At 37.0% G+C, this 12,816-nt stretch overlaps 1 protein-coding gene across 1 annotated transcript in view; it reads right to left on the bottom strand.

Moving 5' to 3' along the window:
* TBCD (tubulin folding cofactor D) overlaps positions 1–12,816 on the bottom strand; it is a 118,216-nt gene that overhangs the window by 86,706 nt on the left and 18,694 nt on the right. The window contains exons 8-13 of the mRNA XM_086623863.1: positions 10,827–10,872; positions 7,983–8,115; positions 6,655–6,797; positions 5,795–5,855; positions 5,207–5,281; positions 2,044–2,138 (exon numbers count right to left, since the gene is read on the bottom strand). Of these exons, the coding sequence (XP_086479989.1) occupies positions 2,044–2,138; positions 5,207–5,281; positions 5,795–5,855; positions 6,655–6,797; positions 7,983–8,115; positions 10,827–10,872 (553 nt within the window). The remainder of the gene's footprint in view (positions 1–2,043; positions 2,139–5,206; positions 5,282–5,794; positions 5,856–6,654; positions 6,798–7,982; positions 8,116–10,826; positions 10,873–12,816) is intronic.

Below are 12,816 nucleotides of genomic sequence, written 5' to 3'. Positions count from 1 at the left end.
GCAGACTGTATCACTTACATAAAGCAAAACTGAGTAAGGCGGACTTGCCAATTAAACTAGAATATACTGTATTTAGTATAATGATTTTTTCAAATTAATTTAATGGAAAAAAGGTCCATTAAAGCAAAAGAAAAAAAAATGGAAAAGACATCATGTCAAGTGTGCCATGGGTATTCTGCAGCCTAGATTTGCTCAGCAATAATAAGGGTTTGACTCTAATGAAGATATAACATGATTTGTCATTACCAGTTATATTCCTCACTAGCTGCATCCCATTTTATGTCCAAGTCTTTCCAAATTCAATCCCTACAAATTCAGACTTCTTTTACTCATTCTTCACAATATCATACATTTCTACCTTCCGTGTAACTCATTCTTGAGTATGAGGTAACCGAAGGAGTTGCAGTTAAATCAACATATTTTCTGATTATGATTCTTATCCATCTTCTTACATAATGACTCTTGGAATTCTTAGCATTGTTTTATTAAGAAACTTCCAATTCCTTTAAAATCATTTTTCCTCAGACCTTTACGCCTACCTCTTTCCCAGAAAGACCTTGCTGCCATGATTTGTGTTCCCTCCTTCCCTTCCTCCCCTATCCTAGCTTTATATTCTTCCACCCCTGTGAAAGAAGGCTACTTCTTATGCAATTTGACAAATTAAAAATTTGCACATAAACCTATGTATATTAAAATCACCTTCACAGACAGCAATATATTTTCACTGCACCTCTACAGAAAAAGAAGAGTGTGAAGGATGCAATTGTCATTCCCATCCTACATATACAAAAACTCAAACTAAAAAGTGAACAGAGATGGTTTCACAGCACAAGTCAAATCGCTGGCAGAGCTACAATTCACTTTTTTATTTTGCAGTCCTATACAGTATCAAACTTGCATGAAACTTCCAGTTTAGATTAAAAAAAATCTATTACATGAGGCTATCTTGATTCCTTGACAGAGGTGTACAGTTCCAGTTTTGTTAGATCTAAAATAGAGACTTACCTTTGGATGACTTCTCATTCTAAAAGTCGGATTTTTTTTAAAATGTTTCATCTTTATCATACGAGGGCAAAAGTAATTAGAAAAGTGAAACCAACTGAAAGCTAGCTGCATGAAAATTCTCATGTGCGAAACAGACATGAACTCTTTTCATGGAGACAGAATAATAAACTGTATTAAATACCACATTTTACAGTTTCTTCTAGAACAAGTCAACAGATCTTCAAAATAAAAAAACATTTGGCAATCTAATAGACCAGTATGAAAAACCAGTTTTGAAGCATTTTTAAAAATCAGTGTTCAATTTCTCTGTTCAACACAGGAATACCAGATGAGACCAAAAGAACCATCTAGCCTAAGATATTGCTGTAGAGGTGCTCAAAAGTGGATGGGTACTTCTACATCACGCTTTCGTCATTTCAACTCAAAAAAAAAATTGACCAAAATCACAAAACTGAGTACTACTTCCACATTAATTTTTCTGTACTTCAATGTATGTTGATACATACAGAACACGCAAAGAAACAATTCCTCTGCCCTGTTATTTTTCTTTCCATCCTGATATTTCAAAACCCATTAAAAACTTAAACAGTTCATTGTATAAATTATACAAAATTGGCCTCTGAAATTTAAACAAACAGCATAAGCTACCAGCTTTAAAGTGTAAGTTAGTCATCAATTATTTAATATACTCTGTTTAAATAACAACACTGACACAATATAGAGACATACAGAATTATTTTTATACAAGTGTACAAAGAAACATGAGAGAGAAGAAGAAAGAAGAAAACCCCAAGAAACTAATTTCACTTTGGAAAGAAAAATTTATTAAGTATAAAAAAGGCACACCCAAGACAATGCTTTTGACCGAAGTACCTTAAATATCCCCACAGGCGTATTTTTTACTCTAGAATTCAATACTACAGTCATTATCCAGCACACTCACATCAGCAAATTCCAGACTATAGCCACATGTTCAATCTCTAACACTATAAATGGCTAATTCATGAACTTAACTAACATTCAGCAACTACAACTCACCGTCTGAAATCCGGGAAGGGAGTAACAATCCTCTTCTGCCTAATTCAGCCAGAGCCAGGCATCCACCATGCCATGCATTGTCTGTTTCTTGGAAACTAATTTTAAAACAAAGACAAGTTTGTTAAGACTAGTCTTCCCTTTTTGGATTTCATTCTTCATGGTGAATTCCTATCATTTTAAAAGACACATAATCCAAACCAACGTGTTTATTGTGTTATTAATCCTGTTAGACTTCTAAAATATAAGTATGAAATTTGAACATGTTTTCTTTCCGAGTTTGTGCAACATAAACACAGCTATAAACATGATCAAATAAGCAGAGAACCTATTTACCAATATAAATGTAACCTCAATACAGAAAAGTACAATACCTGAAACTCATCCAGAAAAGGAAAACAACTTTCTAGTACACTGGCAAAAGATGAAGATTTACAGAACATACCCAAAATAACTAATGAATTTAGTGTCAAATACAGCTCTTAACTAGCAAAGCAGCATCAAGTGACAGTTGCCAATAAACACATTGTACGGGCTTATGCAGCGAGCAAACAGTGGTGTTCATCCACTTTAAAAAGCATAAACCAAAACAGAGCAACTTGTAGTGAACACAGCAAAAAAGTATCAAAAAGGGTACACAATTTTTGGTGGACTGGCAGGTAAAGGAGTGAAAAGGGGAAAGGTTGCATTCTGCATGACTAACCATGTGAAAAGTTCATTTTGTATCAAACTAGGAATAGCAATCTAAGAATAACACATTGAAAAGACAGACTAGGTCGTATCAAAGCTTCATCTCTCCCAGTATCCTGTCTCTGACATGGACCAATAGCAGATGCTTGGCCAAAGACGAAGCATAAAGGATCATTCCCTCATTAGCCTCCTTCTAGCTTTGGCAACCAGCAGCACAGAGACTTCTCGAGCCACAGGCTGCAGCCAGAACATCGTATTTAATAACCTCTGATGGGATTCTCTACCATTAATTTGTATAATCCCTTTTGGAACTCCCTTTACACTTCTGGCTTCCATAACATCCTGTGGCAATAACTTCCACAGTTTAATTATAATTGTGTGAAAATGTATTTCCTGACGCTTCCCAATTCTCACATTATGAGGAGGAGTGAGCAGTAAACAATTACTCGCTTTCCCTCTTTCTTTCGTACTTATGATTTTATATATCTCCATTATCTCTCTCTACTTTTTCTTCCCGCTTGGAAGAATCCCACCAGTTAAATCACTTCAGTGATTCACTTTCGTTACCTCTTCCTTTCCTAACGACATCTGACATTCCATTTGCCTTCTTTTTACTGTCAGCTGCTGAGGACTCCACTGACGTTTTGACAGAGCTACTAGTGACTTCAAGGTCCCTTTCCTGAGTAGTAACAACTGGCTACCTGCATTTTTCCCTACATGCATTAGTTTGCCTTCATTAGACATTATATTGCACATGTCATTTACTGCCTAGTTGCTTAACTTAAGCTTACATAACATTTTATTTTCTGTCATCTTTAGTTTTCACCACATAGCTAACTTTAAATCATCAATTGACTTCCTCACCCCATTGTTCATCTTTTTCATAGGATCTTTTAGGAGCATCTTGAACAGCACAGGGCTCATACAGACCCTGGCGGAACAGTGCTGATAATCTCACCACGCTGGGAAAAACAATCACTTATTTCTTCCCTGTCTTTTAATCTATCTACATACAAAAAATCCTTTCTTCTTATCTCAGGAGATATAACTTAAAGTGCCTCTGATAAGCAACTGACTTGTTTTTATTTTGGTCACTAGATATTTAGTGCAAAGAATACAGAAGAGATTCCCTTTGTCCTTGTCTACATTTGTTCCCAGGTGCTCCTGAAGAAAGCAGGTCACTCAATTACTACTCGGATTACTCATCCCTCTGACTTGAAAAACAAGGAAAGAAAACACAGTGAGCATAAGTCTTTGAAGCTCCAGGGATAATTGAGATCAGCAGCACCTCTTAAATTAATCACAGTAACGCAGTGGAAGTATCGGCTAAGTAGATACTTTCCTTTCAAGTTTTTAAGACTTTATACCTTCTTTTTTTAATGTATTATCCTTTCAGCTGGCATTTTTAATTTGTACTCACAACCGATAAGAAAAGATTTTCTAAAACTGAGCACATCTGAGTGGCAATCTGAACATTACCAATATTTTTGGCCAATAAAGACATTACTATTTTTTGTTATCAGCTTAGTCTAAAACACTAGTTTAGATCTTAAAGCTCAAGTACTCAATGCAGACCTGACGAGCAACTTGGTAGTAAAAGAAGCATATGATACTTGTTCAATTATCCTTTAGTAAAGTCCTTTACATGCTCTACATGGATGCAGAAACAAAACATCAACAATAAAGTGCATCAAAAGAACATCCTAGCAGCTATATGTGATCAAACCAAAGTTTCAGCTAGACCAAAGACCTGTCTCTGACATGGCCCACAGTATGTGCCTTGGTACAGTATAAGAACAAACATATTGCAACACTCAAAAACATTTCCAAACTCTGGCAGATCGTGGACAAGTTTGCAGAAAAAATTTTTTGTTCAGACATATACTCTTAGCATCCACAACATCCTGCAGCAAGAAATTTTTACAGTGTAACTATGTGCTATGTGAATAACCACCACCTTTTCTTTACTCCAAACCTGCCACCTGCTACTTTAGTTTGCTTCTAATAATACAAAATCTAGAGGGCAATAATTTCCACACCATTCATGATTTCATAAACCTCTATTATACTTCATTTATTTCTCATTTTTCCTAAATGTTTTGGCCTCCCCTCACAGAGATTGCTTCTTATTTCTGATGATCCTCAGAACCCTTCTGAGTATCATTTCCAACTCTACTATGTCTCTGAAGATGCACACCAGAAATTTTTTAAAGCAGCAAGTTAATGAGCATTTTTTATTTTCCCAAAGTCCAGCTTCAGTCCTTCCACGTTACTTTAGAATGGAGTCAAGGTGAAAGATTAGGAATAATTTCTTTATTGAAAACCCTTAGCACACCCATGCCTTAAAAGATTTCAAAATCTGCGAGAAAAGCAACAAAATTTACAGATTTTTATACCTGTATTCCTAACTGTCATCCTTCTGCTCCATAAGCAGATATGTTTCACATGCATGTAAAATATGAAATAAGATTTTTACCTAAAACAGTCCAACAGAGACCCGATCACATCATCTGCTAATTCTTTTGGAAGTCTTCCAGTTATTCTACCAATTCTACAGAAGTTAAAAGAAAAAAGCATACAGTGATTCATTAGTACTGCATTTGATGAATAAGTCCAATAAAAAAATCTAGTTACTGGAAATTTACAGTAAGATGACTGACTTCAAGAAGACAATGCACTACCCTAACGCCATTACCCTAAAGCACCAATCTCAAACTTGACACAAAAGCTACACAGCAACGCACTTAACATAGAAATAAATTTTTTTGAAGTGGAAGAGAAAAACATATTTTGAAGAAATTCTATTTTACACCCTTCAAGTCAAGCCTTATCCAGAATGTTTATTTCCAAACCTATCTGAAATTTCCCTGAAGACTACCCCAATTTCATATGTACTCAGAAAAAGACACAAAACATGGCTTTATGTCATGACCTGTACTAAAGCCACTTAAAGTAACGGTGAATATTGCAATATACACAAAATATCAATCGTGGATTACATCAGATTGTATTTCTATGTTGTTTACTTTAGTTTATTAGTTTAGAGTAACCATAAGGAACCTACCCTTTTGCTGCAGACCACCTGACAATAGTGTCTTTGTCTTTCAGTCCAACCAACAATTGCTCTGCAGATAATTTATTTAAAGAAAACAGATTATTCTCATTTAACAACAGAAAGTTTTCTTAAAAACATTCAAAACTCATTTTCCTCTTAACATAACTGCCCTAGTTTAAATAAAAGTATTTGTATCCAGATTTCTTCTGCCACACAAGTAGAACTTGAAATCAAAGAAACAAGATGTCAAAATCGTTTTCTAAAAGAGAAAATTTGGTTTGAAATTTGAAGTACTGTAGAAGATTCAAAATGGAGGTCATGGTGCTTCATTCAGTGGATCATTAGATTATTCAGTTATAAAAGTCTTCTGATGCAATTTTTGCCTGTTTATTTACAGCATATCCACCAGCAAGTTAGCAGAGAACCTGCTGTATGACTGAATACTAATAAAAAAAATGCTGTTCATTTAATACTACCACAGCTTGAAAGTTTTAATCATAACTCTTTAGCTTTCACGTAACAATTGTTTTGTTTTTCATTATGAATTTTAATTCACCCTTCCATCTGTGAAAGGTTCAAGATATCTCTTTCATATTACTGGATAAAATTGGTAAAATGTATTTCAGTAACTCCACCCCTCAATCCCACAACAAATGCTTACCGTACTGAATTTCTACTCGAGATGAAATGAAATCATTTGACAAAAATATAGTATATTTTAATCAGTTGCATAGATGGAAATTTTACAGTCTTTCCAATTGTTCACATTAGCAGATACCCACGTGACTTTCTTAGCGCTAACCAGGTTGTTTTCCAATATAAATTTAATTTGCAGGCCTTACAATAATTTCTGTCCAGTTTTAACACACCTACAACATTTTCAATCTCTCCTGGAATGTCATATTCCTCTTCATCATCAGCTTCGTTATCAGCAAGCATTATCATCTGATTCTGCACAACTGAACCCTGAGCTTGCAGATTGGCAGCTAGAGATCGACAGCCACGCTGGTATCTGCACAAGAAACAGGCACAGTTAATGCATTTTTCTGATGTAAGTTCCAACCCAACAACTACACGCTGTACCAGGTACATAAAGCCTGCTTGTCAAGTTACTACACCTCCCAGTGCACAGCTCTCCACTTATTTAGTGGTTGCTTTAAAGGAAAGGGAAAAGTATCCCATTTTGCTTCCTCCTGACCCAGTTGTCTCTTTTCCAAGGTGAGGAGAGCTAGACTATTTAAATGGTTCCTTTACGTTCTCTCTCCCTTTCCTGTTTCAGTATAACCTACTTTCCATTGCTGACAATAAAGAGAGGCAAAATTCCCATGCCCTAAAAACCCCTTCAAAACCTAAAAAAAAAAAAAAAAATAATTAATACGATCAACTTATTAAAAATTGTTTTTCAAATGTTAAAGCTAGCTCAGTACTTTCTGCCCAAGCTGTACGCAGATATTTAGCCTGTGGTGTAGATACATTCTTACAAAAGATATACTTTACATGCTAAACTGACTTTTGCCATTGGGCAAGGTACACTCTCCACCTAAAAAGAAAATTCTATGCCTAAGGATGTTCTCAAAAGTTGGTAAAAGAAATACAATAAAAATAGTCACCAAGGGAGCCTGCAATTTTAAAATATCAGTGCGAGAAATCTCAAAAAGGGTTTGCCCTCTGGCAATAAGTAAAACCAGACACCAAAACCTGACTAATATGCAAAACGAAAGTGGGATTGCAAACCACTTTTCCCCTGTGAACTTTCTATCGAATCAGGGTAGAACTATGTAATGGAAAAAGTTATGTTCACTCTTACAAAATTGTACTAATTCAACCTCAGTAACAAAGGCCGCTGTCTTCCCATCTTTACCAAATTATGCATCACACAGGAACAGGCTTCTGCTTGTGTAACGTGCAACACAAAGTCAAAAGATTTGGTTTGTCACAACACTAGTTTACTATAACAAAACTGAAAAGAAATACAGGAAATTACATACTGTGGAGGAAATCTATTTTGCCAAATAGTGCAAATGAAGAATGTGTTCGTTCCCAAGTAACACGGGGATTTCTTTCTTTCTCTTTTAGGGGAGGGGAGGCTAGGAGGGCAGAAGGCCAGCAGTCAAACATATGGATTTAGGTATTTTTAAGTTTTTTGAGTGCTTTTGGATTTATTTCTTTTTTTAAACCGTTTCAGCTTTAAACTAACCTCCATTTTGCTACCTTCGGTTTCACAAACGTCAGTCCAAGTCGTTGAACAAGTTTCATCCCCAGCTTGCGAAGAACCATCTGATTACTTTCTGACAGCTTGCAGTTATCAAGACATTCAAGTACAGTAGCAGCTGTAAAAGACAATAAACAACGCTAGAAAAACTGTTTTTAAAAAAATCTCAGTAAGAAAATTTTGTAAATTTTTGAAAGTTCTTCAGAAGATTTAGATTTTTAAAGGTATTACTGAAATGCAAATGCCTTATTACCGACTTGGTAGTAGCTTTGACACTGGTCAAACAGTGGTAATATCCTTCACCTACCAAACAGGAAGGATTGCTTTAAGGATTACTTTTGACTATGAAAATCATAATGAATCTAGACTCTGAGAGTATTTATGTCTAATTCCCACTGGAAGCAACACGTTCAAGTATCTTTTGGGGTCTAAGAATTTGCAGTAGTCTAACAGAACCAGGAGTCACAAAGTCTAATTCATTCCTCTGCAGCCAGTTTCTGCAAAGTGCTCCCTTTCCTCATTATTTTCAGGCAGCACCAACTTAACTCCTCTGGCATAGAAATTTTTACGACGATGAAAGTCCATAAACATTTAGACATGAGAAATACTGTGTATGTGTAAACAATCGGCAACAAAACCTTTCATTTGGGCACATCAAAGGTAAAAGAGTTACTTGTCCAGCACAGTAAAAAACAGACAACAGGAGATTCTTGGATTAAGGAGTGTAAAGTTCCACCATTCAAAATTTTCACATTCCTGTTACAATTAAAAGAGTCCTTCTGCATTTTCAGCCTGAAACAGTAATTATTTTGATGGCTGATCATTAGTTAATGAAGACTAACTTGGGCTCTAAAGGACCCATCATTCTTGCAAATATGGAATCATACTGGCAAAATATTCTGCAGCATCTTACTCCAGTCTTGTATAAAGGTTTTCAAAATACTAAGAGATCAAAGATACAACAATTGTTTCAAAGTCTGAGAAATTGTAGGATGTGACAGTCTTTAAAAAGGCTTACAATTCATCCTAACATATTAAATATTAATAAAAAATGCACGGAGTCAAAAAGGTAAAGCCAGTAATGACTATTACTTCGACACCTTCCAGCAATCTGGATTGGTTTTGCAGTTGTAGAAGCCAGAGAGACTAATGGTTTAGGAGAAAGCGACTGCAGAAACATCAACACTCACAGATAGAAAAAAAAAAATAAGAATATATAAATATAAGTCTCTTCCAAGTCCTACCAACTCTTGCATCACTAAAATATCTACAGACCCATGCAAATGGCTTCAGGACTAGTGCTTATTTCTAAATCAAGGTCTATGTTGCAAAAACTTTCAGTAACCTCCTCTGACATTTGTCTGGTTTTTTTTTTTCCTATTTGATCCTCAGATCTGTTATAACCTGTAATAACCAAAAATCTTGACATTTTTTGTCTCTCACAATTTCTTATCCGCAGTAGTTTCTGTCTGCATGTTTGCTTCTTAATTGTGCGCATTTTCTCTTTTCTATGGTAAATTTATTCATTGGTATGCCCTTGATTTTTCTCTTATTATCAGACTCATAACTTCTTAATATTCTTTCTATATGCCACAGGACAAAATCTAATTTTACCAGCAGGGTTAATGTCGTGAGCCAAATATCTTCTCGTAATGATGATGACTATTTTGCTGTACAGATGCACCTTTTAAATTACAGAATTTTGTGTTATAGCATATTTTTATCTAGCCTGTTTATTATTCTGCTTATCTGGCAGTCTCATTACTCTTTAAGCTTCCATAGTGCTGTTTGCTATTTTCTATATGATGACACTCCTCAATATTTTCCTGTTTGTTCCTGACCAGCTGTACAGCACATCTGTCATTCCATTCTGTTTGTCTTCACTATCTTATCTCCATCTTTACCCACATCTCAGGCATTTTGTAAGGAAGCATCTGCATCTCAGACTCAGCAATTAGGAGAACGAAACTGTTTCCAGCACTAGATCTACCAAGTTTCTTCTTGGAAGTCAAAATAATTCCATTCAGTGGTATCACAAACATTCTAAAGTGAGCTTATGTCACTGCTTGATTCCTGTGAGAGCACAAACTACATTTCTGGTGCTTTGATAAGCTCCACAAAACTAACAAGGTCTTTTGTAGAGGTTTGTAATTAGCCATCATCTTTCCCTACCTCTCTTTCCTGCTACCAATAAAAAGCAAACTAGTATTTTGCAGTCAGTACTGACCATATTCCAGGATTCACTATGAGATGAATATAATTCCAACATGCAGCTACACTGTTCAGAAACTTCTGTGCTTTCCTTTTGGGTACCTGTCTATTCCTTATTGCATCCATTATAATCTCTTTTCACTAAAACCTTTTTCTCATTTCAACAGTCTCACTATATGATTCCAGCTGGGTCCTGTGCACAGCAGGTTCTTTAAACCTGGGTTTTCCGAAACCCTGTGCTTATGTTAAAACCTGAATAATTTCTGCAAAATGTTCATCAGTAATATATATAAAACCAGTTTACATTCTCATGATTTTTTAAAAATATTTTCTACATCTTATAGCTTATATGTTCTGTGTTCAGCTCCTGTATTATAGCAATGGCCAATGTGATCACCTGCCAAATTCTCTGATGAGCTGTTCCAATATAACATTCCCCAGCTGTGTCTACTCTTCTCTCACTTCGTCATCTCTTCTTTTTTTCCCCTCATTTTGCATGCTTTATAACTTCCCTGTTGATTTCACTCTTTACAGCACCGCTTGTTATCAGTTTAATCTTTCTTTCCTTTTTTTCTTGGAATGGCTTGAAAAACAAGAATTATGATATTATAAACTTACCGTATGGTAAACAATCTTCTCTTTTGCCATGTTTAAATAACTGTGCCTACAATTAAAACAGGGAAAATAGACATGAGAATATAGAGGTTCTAAAGCACAATATATCAAGCATATACTTCTAAAATTCTTTTTAATGTTCTTGCAATAATCTGTAGTGTTTACTAATTCAAATAGCATAAAAGGAAAACAGTCTCAGGGTACAGTTTTACTTTTCTGTAAGTCAAAGCAAGTCAAGGATACTGTAGCCCAGCCCTCTCCTCCCATCCATACAATCACCCAGGCAACCAATTCAGGGAGCTGAGTTGCCCAAAAAACACTCCAGAGAGAATTAAAAAAAAAAAGTTCCAACCCCCCTGCCATGGGCAGGGACACCTTCCACTACACCAGGTTGCTCAAAGCCTCATCCAACCTGGCCTTGAACACTTCCAGGGATGAGGCAGCCACAACTTCTCTGGGCAACCTGGTCCAGTGCCTCACCACCCTCAGAGGGGAGAATTTATTCCTTGGATCTAATCGAAATCTGCCCTCTTTCAGTTTAAAGCCATTGCCCCTTGTCCTGTCACCACATGCCCTTATAAAAAGCTCCTCTCCAGCTTTCCTGTAGGCCCCTTTAGGTACTGGAAGGCTGCTAGAAGGTCTCCCTGGAGCCTTCTCTATTCCAAGCTGAACAACCCCAACTCTCTCAGCCTATTTTCACAAGAGAGGTGCTCCAGCCCTTGGATCATCTTCGTGGCCTCCTCTGGACCTGTTCCAACAGGTTTATGTCCCTCTGATGTTGGAGACCCCAGAGCTGAATGCAGCACTGCGGGGGGTGGGAGTCTCACGAGAGCAGAGCAGAGGGACAGAATCCCCTCCCTCCACCTGCTGCCCAGCCCACGCTGCTTTGGATGCAGCCCAGGACACGGTTGGCTTTTTGGGCTGCCAGCGCACATTGTCGGCTCCTGTTGAGCTTCTCATCAACCAGCACTCCCAAGTCCTTCTCCTCAGGGCTGCTCTCAATCCATTCTCCGCCCAGCCTGTGCTTGTGCTTGAGATTGACCCAACACATGCAGGACCTTGCCCTTGGCCTTGTTGAATTTCATGAGGTTCACACAGCCCCAGAAAAAGAAAGATAAAAAAAAAGCCACTAGTTTTCAGCCAGCTCAGCTCTCTGAACCATCCAGCTCAGTGCCTGGTCACGCAAGCTCAATGCATTTGCAACCACAGTACCTATATCTCAAAGAGCTCATGTTGCTTTGAACCTCTAAGAAGTGAAGCTGAATTTGTAGAACATGAATAAAGGTAGAAGAATTAGGAGTACTCTATATCCTGTTTGGGTCTTCCTGACACTGAATGTCTCCAAACTGAACAAGCCTTGCTTATGATTTAGATGACCCAGCACACAGTACACATCAACACTTTGGTCACTGCTAAGCAGCAGGACAGGCGGACACATGTGAGCAGCCTTAGTTATTAGTAGCAACCACACGGACAGACAGGACAGGACACAGTACAGGCTAAACTACTATTTCACCCTGCTTCTCCAACAGCTTTTGAGAACTCTGTGTTAAACTAAAGAAAACGAGCTACAGAAAGCCCTTCCTGCGAGTCTGCTACAAATATACCTCCAACAGGCAAACTTTAATTTCTGTGCCAAGGGATTTAAAGAAGCAACGAGCTTCCAAGATAATTTTATATACAATTAAATATCCCAGTGAGATTAAGTCCCAGCACTACAGTGAGACAAACGGACTACTAACGCCTAAGAAAAGCATATTGCACATGTAAAGCTTCCTCAGTTCACTCAGTATGCATCAAAACTACTGTGTTCAGTCACTTATTTTTCCTTGCTTTGTCATTCACCAGAAGAAAAATCTTCCTCAATAAATATGCCTAGCAGTTAAACAAGAACAGACTTACCTTAAAAATATGTACTTTCTCACACATACCAAACACACACATGCCTCCCATACTGCAGGTGTGGTTGAGAGCAACAAAGGCCATGAAAACA

This window comes from Tauraco erythrolophus, chromosome 20 (genome assembly GCF_009769465.1).
Source record: "Tauraco erythrolophus isolate bTauEry1 chromosome 20, bTauEry1.pri, whole genome shotgun sequence".
Classification (NCBI taxonomy): domain Eukaryota; kingdom Metazoa; phylum Chordata; class Aves; order Musophagiformes; family Musophagidae; genus Tauraco; species Tauraco erythrolophus.
This window is presented reverse-complemented; position numbering and strand designations above follow the sequence as displayed.